General features: G+C 45.4%; 3 protein-coding genes across 3 annotated transcripts; 2 read left to right on the forward strand and 1 right to left on the reverse strand.

The window, feature by feature from the left end:
- The first annotated feature begins 2011 nt into the window (after positions 1-2011).
- LOC119799858 (olfactory receptor 13A1-like) lies at positions 2012-8511 on the forward strand. The gene is made up of 5 exons (XM_042054373.1): positions 2012-2351; positions 3422-4356; positions 5057-5196; positions 7416-7543; positions 8363-8511. Exons 1-5 carry the CDS (start codon positions 2012-2014, stop codon positions 8509-8511), a joined length of 1692 nt encoding a protein of 563 aa, XP_041910307.1.
- A 5310-nt stretch (positions 8512-13821) lies between these two features.
- On the forward strand, positions 13822-14739 carry LOC119822299 (olfactory receptor 13G1-like). The gene has a single exon (XM_038341371.1). It carries the CDS (start codon positions 13822-13824, stop codon positions 14737-14739), a length of 918 nt encoding a protein of 305 aa, XP_038197299.1.
- A 6469-nt stretch (positions 14740-21208) lies between these two features.
- LOC119827192 (olfactory receptor 13A1-like) lies at positions 21209-22159 on the reverse strand. Its single transcript, XM_038348602.1, has one exon. It carries the CDS (start codon positions 22142-22144, stop codon positions 21209-21211), a length of 936 nt encoding a protein of 311 aa, XP_038204530.1. The 5' UTR covers positions 22145-22159.
- Between the last annotated feature and the right edge of the window lie 237 nt (positions 22160-22396).

A 22396-nucleotide genomic window follows, 5' to 3' on the forward strand; every position in this document is an offset into this window, starting at 1 on the left:
CCCTCATATCAGAGCTGGGCCATCCAATCCAGTAGGATATAAAGGGTCTCAAGAGCAGGCAGAAGAGTCAGAGACAGCTCCAACCCCTGCTGTTAGGAGTCCCACAAAACCACCAAGTTAACAACTATAACATGCATGCAGAGGACCAGTGCAGAATCACGCAGTCCCCATTATTGTCTCTTCAGTCTTTGAGAGCCCCTAAGAACCCTGGTCAGTTGATTCTGTGGGTCATGTTCTCCTGGTGTTCTTGACCCTTTTGGTTCCTACAATTATTCCTCTCCCTCTTCCTTGGGGTTTCCTGACCTACAAAGGGAAGGACCTGATGGAGATCTTCAAGTTGGGCTCTTTCTTTGCCTAATGTTTGGCTGTAGATCTCTGCATGTGTTCCCATCAACTGCCAATGGAAGCCTCTCTGATGACACCATATCACATCTTGATGTCCTCTAGGAATTGCTCATATCTTGAGTTGTGCTGAGACTGTTGCATTTGCTGTTATGATAAGAGTGTGAAGTTTTGTGAGGGACTGAGAATGTGTATATAAACAGAGTTTGAGGACTTAGGAAGATTTGGAACTTAAGGCGGACAATGATCATTTGGTTTGTGGATTTTTTTTTTTTATAATAGCTGATTCTGAATAGGTTACTTTCTTAACTGTTCTAGAACTTTGTGAGAACTGCAGCCCCGAGTTATGAGATCCCTGCCCCCATTTGAGGTGCTTATCTGCAAAGAAAACATAACAAATACCCTCTGCTCCTGGAGCGGAGGAAGGAAGGAATTTTGAGTGCATGGTGACTGTTCCTTGATCCCTGCCAGGGTCAGGTTACAGTCTCTTCGCAGCCCCCTCCTCATTTGGTGCCATGGTATAAAAGCCAGCCCCAGCAGGACAATAAAGAAGCTGTTCCACCCCAACCTTGTGCTCTGTGCATTCATTCAATCCGGACACCCTCCACCAAGATTCTTGGTTCCAGCCTGCGCTGGTGCGGCAGAACTTCAAAAGATGATCCTCCCACCTGCTGTGGGCCTTCTGCTTCTGCGTGGAAGCAAATCTGGTGCTAAGAACTCAGGTGCCTTGTTATCTATACCCAGAACCACAGAACATGGTGGAACTGATATCCCGTTTACTGCTGCTGATCTTCATCTCCACAGTCTTCACACACTCTGTCCTCATGAGAGGATTTGAACACTGCAATGGAAAGATGTGCACACTCATGACCAACCTCAAATGTGATGTCCCATATTGATCACACTCCCCATAAAATGCAATGAGAGTGACCCTTGCTCAATCTCCCTGTACAATGATGGACCAATCAGTGTTGGTTTATTGACAAAACCATGTCACACCAAGATGATATAGTTAGGTGAGGTAAACCCATAGACTATGCTCAGAAATTATATGTTAATGTGAAATCTGTCTTCTTACATGGATCAAATGGACCTGACTCTCAGCCAAGCTGTCTTGAGGGCATCCCCAGGGTAGAAGTTACCATAGAGTTCAGTGTCCTAGACCTGTGCATATGGCCCCAGGTGCCTCCTTTCTCTGTGTCTTAGCATCCTGGTGTCTCAGCTTGGGGACTTTGGCCCCAGCAGGGACTCCTGTTTACCTCAAAGTGGGTAATTGCTCTCTGAGGGACATTCCCCAGAAATCTCAGTGTCCACCCCAAGGGGCAAACTCTGCATTAAGGTCAACAGCAAACAAAAGACACAGGACTCTTATTCTGTGGCCACACTGGATGTTCTCCATGACATGCAGACATGTCATGGACTTAGATGGACACTCAGGGACACTCTTTCTATGTGAGTTGATCCTTCCTCTTCTCACATCTTTCCTATGGGCATCTACTGTCCCTGCTTTTTTTCTTTCTTTGTGTGTGTGTGTGTGTGTGTGTGTGTGTGTGTGTGATTATTCTCAAAAGATATTTGGTTTTGTCCTGACCTATAGAAATATTTAAAAATATTTGTTACCAGAGTCACTTTCCTTCACAGTTTCAGTTTGGAACTAAGCTTGGCCTCCATGGGTCTGCTTTGGGAACTATCTGAGCCATTGATCAGTGCAGAACAGAAAGTTTGCCCCGTGACTTGGCTCTGGGGCAGATCTGAATCTCTGAGAGAGGCATGGTGGTTTCCTGTGAATCTGGTGCAGAGTTCAGGGCTCAACAACACTTGTGACCCAGAGCTGCAGGCAGACAGGTACTGGGCTGAGAGGCAGACAGAGGGGATTTGGGGGCTCACTGAGAAGCCCTGTGTGCTGTATGAGGCCATTGGGCATCTGCAGGGAATGCTGGCAGACCATCTTTTGCTTTTGGAGAGACAAGTATTGGCCCTGGAGGCTCTATGGGTTTCTTGGTTCTTCAGTGGGAGTCTCAAGCTCTCCCTACAGGAGACAGGCCTTGATCTGTGCATTTGCAGGAGAAAAGATATGCTTTCTTGTTTAGGATATATCCTGGTATAGGTTATTTGTTTCCATGTAGCCAACAGACCACACCTGAATCTACAGGAAGGGTCTGGGACCACTGAGTCTCATGGAGGCACCAGAGAGGGCAGAACTTTGTTTACCATATAAGTCTCCCTGCTTCTCAGCCTAAGAAATCCATATGTTTGAAGAGGCCTGATTAGAGATAGACCAGTGCATGATGTGTAGGGAAGACATATTTGACACAGGGCAAGAGTGATAGCCTAGAAATTTGGGAACTGGGTGAAGCTGTGTCCATGCCTTTCATCATGTGTTTCCAGCCCTGGCACAGCCTGACACCATCTGTGACAGGCACTAGTCTCCACCAGGCCCAGGAAAGGCAGGTGATGCCTATCTACCTCCCTGCGTTTATTATCCACAAGGAGTTCTTAGGGTCACCAGGAAGAAATAGACAGTTGTGGTTGTTTCACAAGAGATGTCGATTTCATTTTCCAAGAGCCAGGAACATCTGTGCCAACTGCATGGAATGCTGTCACTGCTCCATGCTCCAGTCCCCCAAGCATGCTTCCCCAGAACTGTTTTTCAGCCTGCATCTGAGAAGCCTGGCCTACCCCTTGATGAGGCTGCTCATCTCTAGGTCCTAAAAAACCTGTGCTGGAGACCAGATTGGTCCTTGGTAAGCTTTAGCTCTCTGGCATATAGGCTTATAGAAATCCCAGGTCTCAGGATATCATAGGACATGATCAATATCAAAGCGAACAGATGTTACAGAGGGATAATGCCCACCACAGGCAGTGTTTTCTGTTGTGTCTATTGTGTGTGGAGTGGAGATTTGAGATTAGCAGACTATGTTGAGAGATGATGTCATCATGTTAATTATGTGCTTTCTACAGCAACAGCACCCATGACAAGCATTCCTAGTTGTACCTGGCTGCACCCTATGTGAGAGGATGGATGCTCTACACACTGTGTCTCCTTGACCATGCCCACCTGTGTCACAGTAATTCCCAGGGGCTCAATCTCAAATCACAATGAACAACTACACAGCTGTGGTAGAGTTTGTCCTGCAGGGATTTTCTGGGGATCCTGGGTTCCAGGCTTTCTTCCTGGCCTTTTTCTCAATTTTCTATATCCTGGCTCTTGTAGGAAACACCCTCATTTTCATGGCCATCAGCCTGAACCCAAGTCTTCACACCCCCATGTACTTCTTCCTTGCAAACCTGGCCCTGTTGGACATTGTCTGCACATCCACTGTTCTTCCCAAGCTGCTGGAGGGTCTGGTGGGGAAGGGCAGCCACATCTCTTATAAGGGATGCTTGACCCAGCTTTTCTTCCTAACCTGGTTTCTGGGGGCTGAGCTGCTGCTGCTCACGGCCATGGCCTATGACCGCTATGTGGCCATCTGCCGCCCACTGCACTATAGCATGCTGATGAGTCGGCCCGTCTCTGTCCTACTGGCAGGCAGTGTGTGGGTCATCAGTGCAGTTAGCACATCCGTGCACACTGGCCTAATGGCACAGCTCCATTTCTGTGGCCCCAACCAAATTCGTCACTTTTTATGTGAAATCCCAGCATTGCTACTGCTGTCTTGCAGCCCAACCACCCTCAACAACATCATGATTGTCATCGCAGATGTTTATTTTGGTGTGGTCAACTTCCTGTTTACCATGATATCCTACAGCTTCATCATTGCCAGCATCCTACGTATCCGCTCTGCAGAGGGTAAGAAGCGTGCTTTCTCCACCTGCTCTGCCCATCTGGTGGTGGTCACCTTGTACTACTCCACTGTCATCTATACCTATGTGCAACCTGGCTCTGGATCCTCCTTGGAAAATGGCAAGGTGGTTGCCTTATTGTACACAGCAGTCAGCCCGACACTCAACCCCCTCATTTACTCTCTGAGGAATAAGGATGTCAAAGTGGCCCTCAGGAAGGTGTTTCCCTGTGTCTGTTGAGGAGGCAGAAAACAGTGGTGTGGCTTGATCCAGCTGTTGATGAACTCATTGGAATCTATGACTAAGAATCTGGTGCCATGGCAAGGAACAGATCTGTAATTTATGTGGCAGATGTACATGCAATGTGCCTCTCTTGGAGGATCTACTGGTCATTTCTTTCTGTCAATGTGGGCCTCCAGGTTTGGGGAAGGCTGCATGTCTATAGCCTGCTGTCTCTGATATAGGATATTTTGGAATCCTGTGTTGGTGAAAATCATCCAGACCCTGATATTAGACTTGAGAAGAACTGTGTCTCATGGCTTCATGGTCTCCACACCAGTGAGAGGAGATAGAACAAGTATGTCTCCCATACCAGTGATGCCCAGGAAGGGGTGGGTTGACTTATCTCTTCCTCTTCAGTTGGGAAGTTCTGTCATTGTAACAGAGGGTACCAGTCTTTTTGTTGTTGTTGTTGTTTGGACAGAAGTGTCTTCAGCGTGACTAGGAGTTCATTCTACCTTTTGTCTCTCAATTCTGCTGTCCTGGACTCTCCTTTCTCCTCCAGGCCATTTTCTCTAGGCTGTGATGAACCCTGTATTATTTGGTGCTGTTGGTAGCAGCATCCAAATGTATAGCTAGCTGCCTCTGCCCCTGTCCTCTGAATCCTTTGGTTTAACTGGTTTTCGAGGAACTTTGAATTGTTTGTTAACAGCTTGTTCATGTGGAGATCAGAGACCAGGTTATAGGAACCAACCCTTTCCTTCCGCCATATGGGCTCTCAGACTCGAACTCAGATTATCAGGTTTGGCAGCAAGCACCCTTACCTCCAGAGCCATGCCATTGGCCCTACTTGTTTGTTCTTGAGATGTGTTTTCCACCCTATGTCTAGGGTTTGAATGCCCACAGCACCTTACTGCAAGAGTTCAAGCATCGTGAACTGGACAGGATTGAGCAGGATACCTGTGAATTTGCCCCCACTGCTCTAATGCTGGGCTGTTGCTTGAGATCTGCTTCCTTGCTTTAGGCATGTGACCCTTCATTTTACTCATTTCGAAGCACACTGCACTTTTGCTCTTCCTTAAATGCATTCGTATGCGTATTAATGCATTCGTATGCATATTAATGCATTCGTATGCATATTAATGCATTCGTATGCATATTAGAGACCATCATTGGTTTATGGGTTTTTCTGGCTTAGAGCTCTTTCAGTAAAATTTTCAGACAGTGAAATGCATGAGTTAGGATGTCATTTACTGAGGTTTGGCACAAACATACAGCTGTGCAGGCCAAGTCTCTGTGGAGACTGGAGATGGTAGCCTTCAATCTAGGATGCTCCACCCAGGGCTGCTCAGCTTGTCGGACCTGAGGTCGCCTCTGTTCTGCTGTTTCAGCTATAGGTGAGTTTGTGTGCTATAGAACTTGGTACAAATGAAACCACACAGCCCACATTCTTTTGCGAGTGTCTTCTCTCATAGCACAGTGCTTGTTTCTGTTTTAGTAATTTTATTTTATGTGCAGGAATGTTCTGCCTTCATGTATGCATGTATACCTTCATGCACAAGCATGCCTGGTGCCCTTAGAGATCAGAAGATGATGTTAGATCCCCTGGAATGGAGTTATAGATGGCTGCAAGCCACCATGTGGGTGTGGAAATAGAACCCAGGTCATCCGCGAGTTGAGAGCAATAACTGCTCTTAACTGCTGAACCGTCTCTGCAGCCCTGCAGCCCTGCAGCCCTGCAGCCCTGCAGCCCTGCAGCCCTGCAGCCCTGCAGCCCTGCAGCAGTATTTTAAAGATTCTTCCCTGTTCTCATGTGTGACTAGTACTTTGTTCCTTTCTAATTTTGATGCACACTCAGTTCTATGATTATAACACATTTTATTATGCATCTTCCATAAATAACTGTGCATAAGTCCTCTTCCACAATTTTTGTTCTCTCTGGAGACTATGAATGGCATGGGAGACGCTTCCTGGTGTGGATCTGCTGAGTTTTGTAATGAAGTTTTCATGCAGGTTACCCTTCCCACTCCCAGCAACACTGAATGGGATCTCTAACTGTTTTTTTTTTTAATCACATCCTACATACATTGATAGAAAGAGGCACAGAATCTGAAGCCTAATCATTTCTTTATTTTATTTTTTTTGGTCTACAAGAGCTAGTTCCAGGACAGGCTCTAGAAACTACAGGGAAACCCTGTCTCGAAAAAACAAAAACAACAACAACAACAAAAAACAAACAAAAAAAACTATCTTTTTTCTCATTTTACATACCAATCCCAGTTCCTATTCCCTACCCTCCTCCTATCCCCTCCACTTTCTCTCCCTACTCAGAGAGGGTAAGTCTTCCCATGGGGAGTCAACAAAGTCTAGCACATTGCTTTGAGACAGGACCAAGGCCATCCCTACTATATTTAGGCTAAGCAAGGTATCCCTCCAAAGAGAATGGGTTCCAAAAAGCTTGTACAAGCAGTAGGGATAAATCCTGGTGCCACTGCCAGTGGCCCCACATTCTGCCCCAGTCATACAATTGTCACCCACATTCAGAGGGTCTAGTTTGCTCTTATTCTGGTTCTTTTCCTGTCAGGCAAGAGTTGGTAGGCTCCCATTAGCTCAGGTAAGCTGTTCCAGTGGGTGTCCCCATTACGGTCTTAATCTCTTTGCTTGTTTTCTCACTTCTCCCACTCTTCAACTGGACTTTGGGAGCCCAGTCCAGTGCTCTGCTGTGGATTTTTGCCTCTGCTTCCATCAGTTACTGGATGAAGGTTCTATGGTGACATTTAAGATTGCCATCAACCTGACTATAGGGCAAAGCCTATAGACAGACCAAAGAAAGACTCTATCAAGTTAAGCTTGGTGAATGAATGATTTGATGGACAGCTGCATTGATTAATAGTCCTGCCCTTATCAAGTTTAGTATCTGTATACCTTAGCATTTCTAAGATTTTGTACAGATAGACAGGAAAGAGTGGTGCTTGTGACCTCTCTTCTCCGGAGGAGAATGTCAACAACCCCATGATCACAGATCTCACTCTATGCTCTATTGTTCTGTTATTTCATTGCCATTGCTGTAGACCAAGCTCTCCCATGGCCACCAAAGCCACCTTGCTTCTGGTGGCCATGGGTGTGTCAAGCTATACTGCAGGAGGCCATACTCGCTGTCTCTCATATTATATCTCCAGCTACAGCAATTGTGATGTGGGTAGGAGCCTCAGTAATGACCTTTACCATCTCATTTGGGTTAGGTGAGCAGTTTTATTCAAGAAGCAAAGTATATTCTGGATAAATAAACTGTTTCCACAGAAGATACTGTGAGTTTGGGGGTGTTATTATTTTTCAGGTTTTGAAGTGTCTGAAAGCTTCTGGGGGTTAGGAATGATTTCATTTTCTTAGCTGACGAACTAACTAAAGGACAGGAATGGAGTGCAATCGTGGAGAGTCTGAGTGGAGCCATCATGTCATATCAGGAAAGCTGGGTCCCTTGTTGAGTTTCAAGTCTTAGTAATACGTTACCTTAAGGACTGACTCACAGGGAATTGCAAGGACAGCTTATTAGAGCTGAAAAGAAAAACCCTGGGTTCAGACAAGCTGTAAATGTTGCAGCTGCTCAGAGGAAAAGAATGGAGAAGGGAAGGTGGGATGGAGACATTCTGTTTGAAATAAAACAATCAAATAGGCATGGCAGTAAGCCACATGGCTGGGGGATTGTTTAGAAAGAAAGGAAAAAGGCCCGAAGGGTTAGGGAATTAAAATAAAAAAATCCACGGCAAGCACTCTAAATCTTGTGACTGCCCTGGAAGAAAAGGATGATGAAAAGAAGGGGAAAATAATCCATGTATGAAAACCAGCCTGAAGGAAGGACTGTCTTGTGGTAGCAGACAGTCACAGGTGGGTAGCAGAGTGAGAGGAGAGAAAAAGAGAGAGAGAGAGAGAGAGAGAGAGAGAGAGAGAGAGAGAGAGAGAGAGAGGAGAGAAACCTGAAAGTGTTAGGGAGTTTAAGGCATTTTCACACTCTGTACAGGACCTGAAAGAAGAAGACAGAAGGAAAGCAAAAGGAATAGTTCTGTCCCTCAGAGTCAGCACTCAGAAAGGCAGCAGACCCAGGCAAGCCTCAGGGCAGCTCCTGTGCTAGAGCGAGAGAGTCCTAGGACAGAAAGTATACTGTCTTAAGGAGAATTCTCTTTTCTAGGGAGAAGCCCACCCCACCCCACCCCACCCCACCCCACAGCAGGTCTTTGACTTGTTGAAGTGGACTAACACCGGAGGGAGTCAACAAGGGCGTGTCTTCACTTAGAGGCGGATTTCATTTTTACTATAGCTGTGGACTTGAAACCAACTCCCAGGGACTTCCTTGGGTGGTGGTGGTGCATCCTGGCACAGAGAGCTGGGAAAAAGGGAGCAGCCTGATTTCTGATTCATCTCCTTCTTACATTGATGAAGGTTGACTCTGAACAGTTCATTTTCTGTCTTCTCTCTTATTAACACAACCAACGTCTTGAAAAGCCAGTGCCCAAATGGTTTCCTCCAAGTAGAATGGTCAGAGATTGTTCAATGAAAGGAGAAGGCTATGGCTTGAATATAAAAATTTCCCCATGGGCTTATGCACTGGGGTCTAGTAACCAGATGAAGGGCTTTTGTGAAGTGGTAAGATCCTGATAATCCCTCTTTGTCTCAACATACAATGACATGGTATTGGGGGTTGAAGTCCTGGCCTCGATCACAGCTACAGGAGGAGCTGAGCATTTGGAAGCAATGGATAGAGCTCTTGCAGCACCAGTGCATCCTTGTGTGTTGGTTTGTAGGGTGGGGAGGGCCCTGCTGAGGCAAGCCAGCACTGTTGCCTGAGTTTGCTTTGGGACCTGCTTCAGAGCTGTGACCAACAAATTGTAACTGAGCACATAAATGACCGGGCACAGGCTGGAATTGTGTGTACTGGGACACAGAACTCAAAGTATCCATATCAGTAATTGTTGGTAATGTGGAGAATGTGGAGGGGGCTCAAAGAGGAAGAAAACCTCTAAATGGTTTACAGTGTGTTACTGATGAATATCTTGCATATCACTATAGAACCTTCATCTGGCGATGGTTGGAGATAGAGACAGAGCCCCACATTGGAGCACTGGACTGAGCTCCCAAGGTCCAAATTGTACCGGCTGCCGGCGGTCGGAGGGGTTAGGAAAAAACCAAGATAGTCCTTTTATAATAAATCAGTTTTAATAAAAGGGGAAATAAGAAAACTTACAGAACCTAGGGTCCAGCAGAGCAGCAGGTACACAGGGGAGAGCTAAAACGGGGCTCCTCCCGGCACCCCGATCCTATTTAAGGGGTATGCTACTCCGCTGGGGCAGCCACGCCCCTAAACGCAGGGATTGGGCCAGCTGCCCCAACACCAAATGAGGAGCAGAAGGAGGCAGAAAATGAGCAAGGAAGTCTGGACTGCGAGGGGTGCACCCACCCACCGAGATGGTGGGGCTGATCTAATTGGAGCTCACCAAGGCCAGCTGGACTGGGACTGAAAAAGCACGGGATAAAACTGGACTCCCTGAACATGGCGGACAATGAGGGCTGCTGAGAAGCCAAGGACAATGGCACTGGATTTTGATCCTACTACATATACTGGCTTGGGGGGAGGCTAGCCTGTTTGGATGCTCACCTTCCTAGACCTGGATGGAGGGGGGGGGGAAATTGGACTTCCCACAGGGCAGGGAAACCTTACTGCTCTTCGGGAACGAGAGGGAGGGGGAGTGGAGGGGGAAGAGGGAGGTAAATGGGAGGTGGGGAGGAGGCAGAAATTTTTAATAATATAAAAATTATATATATACAGGCTAAAGGTTAAAGTTCTCAGAGAAAGAAAGAAAGAAAGAAAGAAAGAAAGAAAGAAAGAAAGAAAGAAAGAAAGAGAGTAGCTGGTTGTGGTGGTGCACACATGTAGGATTTGCATGGGAGGGAGAGACAAACGGATCTCTGTGAGTTCAAGGACAGCCTGGTCTACAGAGTAATTCCAGGACAAAGATATACAGAGAATCTGTCTCAAAAAGTAAAAGTAAAAACAAAAGAAATAGAGGTTAAAATAAAGGCACGTAAAGATGGAAAATACACAGAGAATCTTGATACTGTATGCTATTATGCTCTCTTTAAATTGTTTGAATGCTGAGGAAGGAGCAACAGCTGCTAAAAGATATCTGCTTATAAATGCTGCAGAATTAATCCAAGATAGGTATTTTGAAAATACCTTGACTTCAAAATTGAAGTCAAAATGTATTTCTTTGGAGAAGAGATTTTGCTTTTGTTTCCACAGAAAATGAGAGGCTCTGGATTTATTCAGAGTTAAGAAAAATCAGCTTTTATCAAGGAAGACCACCTGAGAAATCTCTGGCAGGAATAGATGGCCCAGATGTCTGAGTTCTTCATTCAGAACAGGTTCAAGACTGTTGCCTGAGATGATCAAGACTCACAGGATACTTCAGTCAGGACTTGATGATAACTCTAAATTTTCTTTAGGTCCCCATAAGATTATCAGCACCCCCAACCACCTGGAAGTAGCCTGGAATACTATGCCCACATTCCCCCAAAATGGACTATGGATATTTTCCTTTTTTTTAAAGAGGGGGAAGTGGTGTGGGAGAATTGTCTGTATTCTGTCAATCATGTTTTAAATAAATGCTGATTGGCCAGGCAGGAAGTATAGGTGGGAAAACCAGGCAGGAAGTAGAAATGATGCAATGAGAAAAGGAGAATTCTGGGAAGGAGGAAGTTGATTCTGCCCACTCCTGCCCAGACTCCGAAGAAGCAAGATGTGAGCTGCCCTGCTGAGAAAGGTACCAAACCATGTGGCTAGCATAGATAAGAACAATGGGTTAATATAAGCTACAAGAGCTAATAAGTAGCCTGAACTAATGGGCCAAACAGCTTTATAACTTATAGAGATCTCTGTGTGATTTTCTTTGGGGCTTGCTGGCTGTGGGGTACCAAGCGGGACAGAAACCACAACTAGCAGGACCTCAATGTTACAGGGAACAGAAACAGAGAAGGGCTGGAGGAAATGATGAACTAATGTACCAGTGCTTATTACTATAAGCAGCTTAGTGAGATGTGATTGTGCCCTTGAATCTAAGAAGAAGACAACAATTAAGGCATGAATTCAATTACTGAGGCAAGATGAGTTTATGTCAAGATCCATCCTCAGTCTGGAGAGGTGCCCTGGCCAGAGCCCAGATGCCCACTTGAGGCCAGTAGCTTGCCATGACAATACAAGAACCAGAAACCATATTGCAACATAAAATGGGTTGGGTCCCTGAGAAGTCATAGAAGTCACATGACCTTTATGGGGATAGAACAGTCTCCTAGACACAGATCAACACTAGTGCAGCACGATTTGCTAAGGGCGGGATGACTTCAGGACTGGGAAGAGATGTTATTGTGCTTGGGTCAAGTTTGTTCTTGTTCACTGGGTGAAGAGCAGAATTGTGACAGCTGCATCAGCCTGAGGACATTATCCACTTAGAGCAGATAAAACTGATTGTGACCAGTCACAGTCTGTGTCAGAGGACAGCCAGTAGAGCTGGGAAAGTGTCTGCCCTTGGCCTCTCAAGTGTTTCTATCTGGAATGAAGGACTCTTTGAGATTGAAAGAAGTGGTTTGAGGAGAAAATTGGCACAAGGCACAAACATCTCATCTGCCTGAGTTCTCCCTTTGGCCTCTGCTGTCACTGGTGATGTTGGCAGACAGCAAGTCCCTGGGTAGCAGGGTAGAGACCAGCCCTTGGGCCATGGGTCCTACCAAGTGTGTGCTGTATTGCCTGAGGAGAGGCTTGGTCATCTCCCCAGCCATTCCTGCTCAAGAAGCCCGTATAGTTCTGCTTAATTGGTCCCTCAGGGCTTGATTTCTCCCTGTGAGCTTTATAGCTGTTACGTTATAGAGGATGCAGGGACCCTGGTCCTCACACAGACATCCTAATGCCCTCTCTTAACTTAGAGATGTCACCATATGCTCTTTAAATGTTTTAAACTTAATTTGGTTCTAATGAAGTTGAAGAGAGAGAGAGAGGTGTTAAGAAAAAAATGTCTGGAGAGGACGCCTGGGAAGATTCATGCTATAGATTTACCATGTGAGTTTTGTATTGATTGTATTTGTAGCTATACATGTGTTTGAATGTTAATGACAATGTTTTGGTAGTAGGAGTATATTGCTCTTCTAATGTGACCAAGGTTCAAGAGATCATTTAAGCTGTTATTTTTGAGAAAGTTCTGCAAGCTTATGAAAAAACGGACTACTTGGTCAAATCATATTATGACCCCCCTCTAAGAACCTGCCTCTATCTCCCCCATCTCTGTCTCTCTCTCTCTATGTATTTTTCTCTACCCATCTTTGCCTCCCTGTTTTTCTGTCCCTGTGCTTATGTCTCCATCTTCCTTTCTCTGTCTTTCTGTTCCTGTTCCCACCTCTTCTTTTTTTTCCTTCTATTCCCTTCGCATATATCGAGTTGAACTCTACAGCATCTCCAGAACCAGGGAGCACACTCCACGGGTGATGTGGTTCACGACCTTCTGGTCACCCCTACAGGGACACAACCTTGTAATATTCAGATAAGGTCATCCACCTTGCAGACAATACCTGAGACAGATAGCAGAGTTGAGGTCTATGTCCAAATGAAGAAATAGTTTCTTATGATGCTGGCTGCATACAGGTGCATGAAAATAACAATGATCCTTAAAAAAGGAATATAATATAGTGGATTATTTGCAAATGTAAACTTTGAGCTCCAGTATTCCTGCAATAGTTTATATGAGAAGTCACCTCAGCACGGGAATGTGGCCCTTATGCATCCAGAAACACTGTAGAAGGCTTTTCTAAACTCAGCTGCAGTTTTAAGTTTGAGGCCAGTGTGTGGCTACACGGGTGTAAGGGTGAGGCAGGGCTCAGTCCTGCCCAGTGCCCCACTTTAAAGCCTTTGGTCTTTAGTTCCAGTGACACACAGATGGATGGATGTGATTTCCATAGGTGAGTGCACCAGTCACCCTGGAAGACCATGGTTGATGGTGTTTTGTATGTCCAGGTGAGGCACACTTGCCATCTTCCTCATTCCTTCCCATTCCCATCCACTCTCTGAGCTCTTGAGTAGAAGGAACCCGCAGCTATCCCTGTTAGCAGGACACACCCTTGAGTCTTCCTGGCCATTCTCCATGGTCCCTGAAGTCTGGGTAAAGAACTCTCCCAGTGGATAAATACCCTGGGTCCCCAAGGTTCATGAGTGGTCATACAAGTCTCCTAGAAGTCCCACACCTAGAACCATACCTGCAGCACTGGGTAGCAAATTGCTCTGTTCTTACTAGAGGCAGTTTGAGATTTAGGTGGATTTCAGCACACCTGGGGTGAGTGGTTAGCACAGACTGAGACCAGAGCATGTATTTCCTCTTCAGACCCTGTCAGAGCTGCCTCAGAAAACCCACTGCTCCTGGGTCCTGAGGCCTCCCCAGATTTATGATGAATGGGACACTGGTCACCGAGTTCCTCATCCTAGGATTCTCAGAGATGCCTCATCTTCAGGTACCACTTCTCCTCAGCTTCCTTTGTCTCTACATGGCTGCAATCTCAGGAAACCTGCTCATTATGGTGACAATCAGTGCCAGCCCATCCCTACACACCCCCATGTACTTCTTCCTGGTCAACCTGGCCGTAGTGGATATCCTCTGCACCTCCACCATCCTACCCAAGCTACTGGACAGCATGGTTGGGCAGAGGACCATCTCTTACGGGGGCTGCATGACCCAGCTCTTCTTCTTCACATGGTCACTGGGGGCAGAGCTTCTGCTCTTCTCAGCTATGGCTTATGACCGCTTTGTGGCCATCTGCTGCCCCCTGCACTATAGTGCCTGGATGGGCCCTCGGGTGTGTGTGTTCCTGGCTGGCCTTGTCTGGGCCATCAGCCTGACTAACACCAGCGTGCACACAAGCCTGATGCTGCGTCTACCCTTCTGCAGCTCCAGTGTGATAGAGCACTTCTTCTGTGAGATTCCCCCACTGCTGAAGCTCTCCTGTGCTCCAACACAACTGAACGAAGCCATGGCCTTTGCTGCAGATGTGTTTCTGGCCGTAGGGAACTTCTCTGTGACCATGATTTCCTATGGCTGTATTGTGGCCAGCATCCTGAGGATTCGCTCTGCTGAGGGCAAGCGACGTGCCTTTTCCACCTGCTCTGCCCACCTCATCGTGGTGAGCATGTACTACTCCACCGTCATCTACACGTACATCCGCCCTTCCTCCAGCTACTCACTGAACAAGGACAAGGTGGTGTCTGTCATCTACACCTCTGTGGCACCCACCTTGAACCCCCTCATCTACACTCTGAGGAACAAGGATGTCAAAGTTGCCCTTAGGAGACTTCTGTCCTGCTGCTGAGTCTTTGCTGGCCCTGCTGCCTTCCTCTCTGCTGCACTGGGGGATCTCAGGTTTGTTAGCGGTCCATGTTACTTTTCCTGGAGACACAATTTGTTGACTCACAAGAGACAAGTATTTCACTGCTTCACTTCACTGAGAAGCTGTGGGACCTCTACTTGATCCTCTGTGAAATCAGAGGGGCATCCATGAGGTTATGATATTCAACAGTTAAGTGAATCCCCCAAAACATCAAAAGTGGGTGTGGCTTATTCCTAGCTCTCTCTGCTGCTGTCACGTAGGCCGGAGCTCTCAGTGGACAGTGCTTTGTGCACCTCTTCTCTTTTAACCCACAAAGGGTTAAAAACAAAGGCCAAGTACAGCCTTGGTTGTGGCTCACATGTAAGTAGGGGACCTGAGAATAAAAGAGGGGCCTGTTCATTTGAGGACAATTGGTCTTTCCTGTTAGTAAAATACCTGAAAAATTGATTTCCTTCCACTTCTAAGTATACCTCTGAGAGATTTTTCATGGAGACTCTTGTCATGCTGTGGGTATGTTGTGGGTATTCTGTGGGCATGCTGTGGGTATGTTGTGGGTATTCTGTGGGCGTGCTGTGGGCATGCTGTGGCCATGTCTAATGAGATAAGGCCTGCCAAAGCTGGCTCTCACCCTGAGGGTGTCAACAGCACACAGTGCTAGCAGCAAGAGGTTTCTTGAACCCAGGGCATCATTTCCACTGTGGAGTGACGTAGCGGGGCTGCTGTATGCTTGGGAGCCTGTTGGTTTGGAGGCTGTAGGTAGAAAGGGAACTATGAGGGTGACCATTGCTGTTGTCCTTCAGGGGCTGCTGACTTCTTGGAATTAATCCAAAGACTGTTAATGCCAGACCTAAACCCTCACTTCTGGCTTGGAGTGTCTCAAGGTCATGGGCTAACTCTGATGGCCTTATGACCTCTCTGTCTCCTCCTGGTTGACCCATGTACCTTCCAATGGCTGTTTTTTTTTTTTTACTGCTCCTTTCAATACGGATTTAATTAATTAACTAATTTTCATATTTTTGAGGTTTGTTTTAAAGTTCATATGTGTGTATAGTGTTTTTTTTTTGTTTTTTGTTTTTTTTTTTTTTGGTTTTTCGAGACAGGGTTTCTCTTTGGCTTTGGAGCCTGTCCTGGAACTAGCTCTTGTAGACCAGGCTGGTCTCGAACTCACAGAGATCCGCCTGCCTCTGCCTCCCGAGTGCTGGGATTAAAGGCGTGCGCCACCACCGCCCGGCGTGTATAGTGTTTTTTATCATATCCTTGCCTTTCAATCTTTTCTATGCTCCCCTTTCTCTCAACAACTTCTCTTTTACTTATTCCTACTGTTTTACACACGCAAGAATAAATATGCAAATAAAACCTGCTAAATTCATTTAGAGTTGACATATTTATATGCATTTAGAGATGACCACTTGGTACTGGATAACCAGTTAAGGGCTAGTCCACGGGGAGGACTGATTTCACTCTCAGCAGTGCTTAATTGTCTAGGACTCTTCAGATCTCCACCACCCACATCAGCATATCAGCCGGTGTTATCATTTTTCAGGTCTTGTTTAAATAATCATTTTCTTGAGGGTTTGTAAATACAGCTTCACTCTACTGTGCAGATGACACAATGTTGCAGTATATATCTCAATCATCTGGCTCATAAATTTACCATTCCCTGATGTTCCTTGAGACTTAGGTGTGGACGATGTTTTGTATCTTCATCATATATTAGGTCTACAATACACATTAGGGCTGGGCAGCTCACAGTCAGTTCTTCCGTGCATTTTGATTGGTTGTAGCTTCCTACACATTAAGAAGCTTTGATGAAGGGTGAGAGCTACACCTATCTGTGGGTATACTGGTAGAGTTTGTGTTGATTTGGGAAAATGGCAGTAGAAAGTTCTCTACGTCTGTGATCTGTCCAACCACTGTAGTTGGATGGGTTTACAGTACTAGGCAAGAATTCTGTCCTACTGAGGGGGCTGTAAGTCCAATTAGACAGCTGTTGGCTACTGCCAAGACGTAAGTGTTGCTGTTGTATCATTAGGGAAGTTGAACTTGAGGGAGTGGGATAGCCAAGATGGAGGAAGGACAGAGATGAGAGCAAAGAAAGAAATATTTTGATTGAGGAAGCCATTATGGGGCTAGCAAGAAACCTAGCACTAGAGAAAGTCCCAGGAATCCAAAAGGATGACCCCAGATAAGACCCTAAGCAATAGTGGAGAGGGTGCCTGAATTGGCCTTGCCCTGTAGTCAGATGGATGACTATCTGAAATGTCACCACAGAACCTTCATCCAGCAATTGATGGAAACAGAGGCAGAGACACACAGCAGAGCACTGTGCTGAGCTTCTAAAGTCCAGTTGAAGAGTGGAAGGAGTGAGAATATGAGCAAAGAGGTCAAGACCATGATGGGGACACCCACTGAAACAGCTTACCTGAGCTAATGGGAGCTCACCAACTCCAACCTGACTGGGAAGGAGCCAGAATAGGTCCAAATTAGTCCCTCTGAATGTGGGTGATAATTGTATGGCTGGGGCAGAATGCAGGGCCACTGGCAGTGGCACCAGGATTTATCCCTACTGCTTCTACTGGCATTTTGGGAACCTATTTTCTTGGGATGGATACCTTGCTCAGCCTAGATACAGTAGGGAGGACCTTGGCCCTTCCCCAAAGTGACATGCCTTACCCTCTCTGAGGAGTGAATGGGAGGTGGGGTGGGGAGAAAGTGAAGGGTATGGGAGGAGGGGAGGGAGTGGAAACTGGGATTGGTATATATAATGAAAAAAGTTAGTTTGTTTTCTTTTAAAAAATAAAATAGAATAAATTATAAAAAGGGAGAGTGAGTGCTGAAGGGGTCCACATGGAGGAGTAAATCTTGATTTGCTGTGATATTTGGTGCCGTTGCCATGGAGTTGAGTCTGAGACAGAAGACAGGACTCTTGTGCAAGTGGTTTGCTACGGGACTGGGGATGAGACTGGGGAATTTTTAATAGAAGGCAGAGGAATGGAAGATCAATTACCCAATTCTCAGGCCAGTATGGCCAGTGGACTTGCAGGTGCAGAGCGCCTCTGGGTATTGGAGGCTGATACAAAGGAATGGTGCCAAAAGCAAGGGCTGGGTCTCCCTCCTGGATCTTCAGAGCCTTCAGGAAATGGAGGCAGGGAGAGTGGACAGGCTCCTGCAAAGGGTTCCCAGGTAAAGGTGCTTATTTTATTTCTGTTGTTAGCAAGCTGTCCTATGGCTTCATCATCACCAGCATCCTACTTATTTGCTCTGATTTGCCCTGCAGAGAGCAAGAAGAGTACCTTCTCCACCTGTTCTACCCACCAATGCTGGTACCCTGTACTACGCCACAGTGTTCTACACCTACATCCAGCCCACTGTGGGATCTCCTAGGCGCCTGTACAAGTTCATGAACATTTTACATACCACTGTGGCTCCATCTCTCAACCCCCTCATTTATACCCTGAGAAAAAAGGAATTCAATACCTCCCTCAAAAAAGTCTTATTTTCTCCCTCAAAGACTCTAAGATTAGAGAGGAACTCTGAAAGGCGCAGGAAGAAGGCTTCATGTATGCATCTCCTGATTATTGAGCATGTAGGCTAAGCTGTCACCTCAGACAACATATTCAAGCCTATGTATAAGAAATGCTTCATTTTGTACTAGATTTGTGCATCTTTTCAATTTGTAAAGCAACTCTTACATATTTCCACATAGCTAATACATTCAAATGTATTTAGATGTAAGTACACTGCTCTTATACATTATGCTACTTCTGTGACTCACTGAACTGAACCTCACTACTAATTAATAATGGAGTGTAAGTCTTTAGTGAGTTGTAATTAAATTCCTTGAACTTCTGTGACAACAGCCACTACAATGTTACAGGGATGAGGAATCCCTGCTCTCAGTCCACACCTCCTCTAGACTCTATAGCCCTGGTTTGACATTTTATGTCTTTCCCATCATCATTTCATAAGATTCCTTAGAGCATAGTTTGTATCTAAGGTTAAGGGAAGGACACCCATTATTGAAGGATAAAAAAAGATTAGGACATTGAGCTGGACAACCTCTGATGCTTACCGAACCTCCCCTAATTTCAATACACAGGTCAGACCAGAGCCAGTCACTGGCACAGAAACCCTTCCCTAGACACAGTGACACCTCATAGTTTTCTTAGTCACAGTTCTGACTTCAGACCCAGTGTCTGGTATATATGTCTGAACTGACTTTTCTTGGAAGATCACTGTTATACTGTGTTCCATGTAGGTAATGTTGGCATGTCTCACTGTGATAAGAATTCCAAAATTGACATGAAATGCCCTTCTGTATGCTGTAAATATTTTTTATTATAATTTGTTAATAAAGAAGCTGATTTGGCCAAGAGCCAGGCTGAAAATCCAAGCAAAGATACAGGGAAAAAGAAGGCAGGGTTTGGGAGATGCTAGCAGCTACCAGAGATGTATGATGTCATGGTAACAAGCCTTGTGGTAAAATATGGACTAATAGAAATGGGTTAATTTAAGTTGTAAAAGCTAGTTAATAATAAGCCTGAGCTAATAGTTCATATAATTTGTAATTAATATTAAGCCTCTGAGTGGTTACTTGGGATCTGGAGGGCAGGAGAGAAACTTCTAGCGATACCAAATAATGCGTATATGAGATGTATGCATGTATATATGCTTGTGGCCATTTGAATACTTAGTGTTTGGGCCATTACCAGTTGTTCTACAGTTTAAATAACAGTCATGAGACTAATAATAGAAGGAGTAGTACAAAACGTGACTTGATGGTGAAGCAAACAGTGTGAAAGGAACCAACAGGTGAAATGGGCTAAGGTCAATGACACATATGTTAATCTTTTTTCTCACCATAACTGGATCCAGAATTACTTAGGAGACACTTCTGTCCATGCAGGTGAGAATGTTTCCAGAAAGGATTCACTGAAGCAAGGCATTCACTCTCCATGTGGGCAACACCATCCCAGGGACTGGGGACTAGAAAGCTTGGGCTTTCTAGAAAGGAGAAAGCCAGTTGTGCACAGGTGTTCCTCTAATATGTGTCCTGGGCTGTCAGAGTGTGAAGAAGCTTCTCCACCACATTATCCCACTACCATGAGACCCTGCCTCACAATAGGCCAAAGCAAAGAGCCAAGTGCCCATGGACTGAAGCTTCTAAAGCAATGAGACAGAATAAATGTTTTGGAAAAAATATTTGGGTCACAAAGATGAAAAGCTAATTAATATAACATATTTGATTTACATCACAAGTTCTAGTAGAACATACAAGAAGGGTAAAGGAAGCAAGATGATGAAGAATGTATTTATATGAAAATGATGCAGAACTGTGTTGGCAGCTGTTTGCTGTAGATGCTGCTCTTTCTCCACTGAGTCATCTTTCCACCATATCTTAGAAGTGGTCTCAGATACACTTCCCCTCCCTTTCCTGTCCTCCTCCTCCTTTCTATTGTCAATGAGTTTTAAGAGATTTAGCCAGGAGAAAGTGGTCAACAAAAATTTCTTATGTCTATGCCTTTTGTTCTGCTTTTTTTGTCTTATTGACATTTGTTTATTTTTGATTTTATTTTTTGTTTGTTTGAGAGGCAGACAGACTGGGTAGGAGAGAGTATGATATTGGATGGGTAGGGAGGTAAGGAAGCTCTTGGGAGGGTAACAAGAAGGGAATAACTGTGATCAACATATATTGAATGAAAATAAGAGTTTAGCCTTTGAATTTTTGTCCATTATCCATTTTTGTTGATTTTTATTTATGGTGTGCAAGAAGCACTCAACTTCACCCTTTGTTCATAGACATTCATCTAATTCTCCCCAAACTGTTGGAAACAATTCATTTTTCTCATCCGCTCAATTGTCCCATCATTATGAGAAATAAGGCAGTCTAACAAATGTGAGTCCATTTTTGGAACTGAAACTTCATCTCTGCTCCACCAATTGCCCCTTCATGCCAGTGTCAACAGCTTTGACTCCCACAGTTCAGGAGGCTGTGAAATGGAAATCTGTGTCATTCAACATTGGTTTTCCCAAGACAAGATGGCCATTCTGTCCCTCAAGTTTCCTTATGAAGTTTTGATTCTTAGCTGTCGTTCTGAACAAAGCCCTGTGATGTTTGCAGGGTGGCACTGGAGGAAAGGGCTTTGTTTTGTGATTGTCACTGTTGTCACCCACGGAAATCTTCCAGACCAGCAATGTGGAATCTTCATTTACATAAACTTCAATTACTTTTGAAAATGTTTGTACTTGTCAGGGAATAAAGCTTGCATTTTTTTTCATTGTCTCTAAGAATTTTGTTGTTTTGGGGCTGCAGTAGGTAGAATTGTCTAGTCCTTGCATTAGAGAATAGTTTTCTAAAACAGCAACAAGTACACCCCTGCTCCATGAGGCTGCTCTCAGGAAGGCATGTGTAAGAACAGGCCAGGCCAGGAGAACAGGCTACCCTTTCCATTTAATGTGAGAAAGAGGGCAAGAGTCTCCCCAGGGCCAGCTTGACATCCTTGTTCCTCAGTGTATAGATGAGGGGGTTCAGGGTTGGGCTGAGGACTGAGTATAGCACTGAGGTCACTTTGCTTCTTTCTGGGCTGTAGCTGGAAGCAGGACTGATGTAGGCACAGAACACAGATGAGTAGTACACACAGACCACGATGAGGTGGGAGGAGCAGGTAGAAAAGGCCTTCCTCTTGCCCTCAGCAGAATGCATGCGCAGGATGCTGGCGATGATGTAGCCATAGGAGAGTAAGGTGAGGAAGAAGTTGATGCCTCCATAAAAGGCATCTGCCATAAGAGTCATGATGCTATTTACATATGTGGAGCTGCAGGAGAGGAGGAGGAGTGGAGGGATCTCACAGAAGAAGTGGGTGATGATCTTGGGGCCACAGAATGACAGCCGTGCCATCAGACCAGTGTTGATGGATGAATTCAGAGCACAGATGGACCACACAGCCATGGCCAGGACCCCACACAGGTGTGGGCTCATCCTAGAACTGTAGTGCAGGGGATGGCAGATGGCCACGTAGCGGTCATAGGCCATGACTGTGAGCAGCAGCAGCTCAGAAGACAAGGACCACACAAGGAAGAAGAGCTGGGCCATGCACCCCTTGAAGGAGATGGTGTTTTCCTCAGACAACAGGCCAAGCAATGCCTTGGGCAGCACAGAGGAGGTGCAGACAATATCCATGGTGGCCAGGTTGCACAGGAAAAAGTACATGGGACTGTGGAGTCCAGCGCTGGAAGTGACCAAAACGATGATGACAATGTTGCCTATGAGAGCCATTGTGTAGAGTGACAGGAAGCAGATTATCAGGAGAAGTCTTAGATTAGGGTTCTCTGAGAACCCTTCCAGCACAAACTCTGTCACCATTGTCTGGTTGGGATTCAACATCATAATGGAGAGTATTAACTCCACTGTTGTGTCTGTTGGCTTCTGAGAAAATACCACAATTTACCACTTCAACATCTGATTTCAAACTTCATCATCTCAAAATTCTCTGCAGTCAGAAAAAGGAGGAGTTAATGTATTTTTGTCATGGATAGTTTTTGTTCCTTGTCTTTTGTACCACACCATTTGGAAATCAGATATATTTCCCTTGCTTTTAATTTTCTACCTAGAAACTCTTGCCCTACTAATTTGGATCAA

This window comes from Arvicola amphibius, chromosome 1 (assembly GCF_903992535.2).
Source record: "Arvicola amphibius chromosome 1, mArvAmp1.2, whole genome shotgun sequence".
NCBI classification, from domain to species: domain Eukaryota; kingdom Metazoa; phylum Chordata; class Mammalia; order Rodentia; family Cricetidae; genus Arvicola; species Arvicola amphibius.

Excerpts from the sequence above, each read along its gene's own strand:
- LOC119799858 (XM_042054373.1), top strand. The coding sequence starts at position 2,012 with ATGGGTCTGCTTTGGGAACTATCTGAGCCATTGATCAGTGCAGAACAG. Across the intron at positions 4,357-5,056 it reads TCAGGAAGGTGTTTCCCTGT|CTTGTTCATGTGGAGATCAG; the intron begins GTCTGTTGAGGA and ends GTTTGTTAACAG. Across the intron at positions 5,197-7,415 it reads CCATGCCATTGGCCCTACTT|ACCAAGCTCTCCCATGGCCA; the intron begins GTTTGTTCTTGA and ends CCATTGCTGTAG.
- LOC119822299 (XM_038341371.1), top strand. The coding sequence starts at position 13,822 with ATGATGAATGGGACACTGGTCACCGAGTTCCTCATCCTAGGATTCTCA.
- LOC119827192 (XM_038348602.1), bottom strand. The coding sequence starts at position 22,144 with ATGATGTTGAATCCCAACCAGACAATGGTGACAGAGTTTGTGCTGGAA.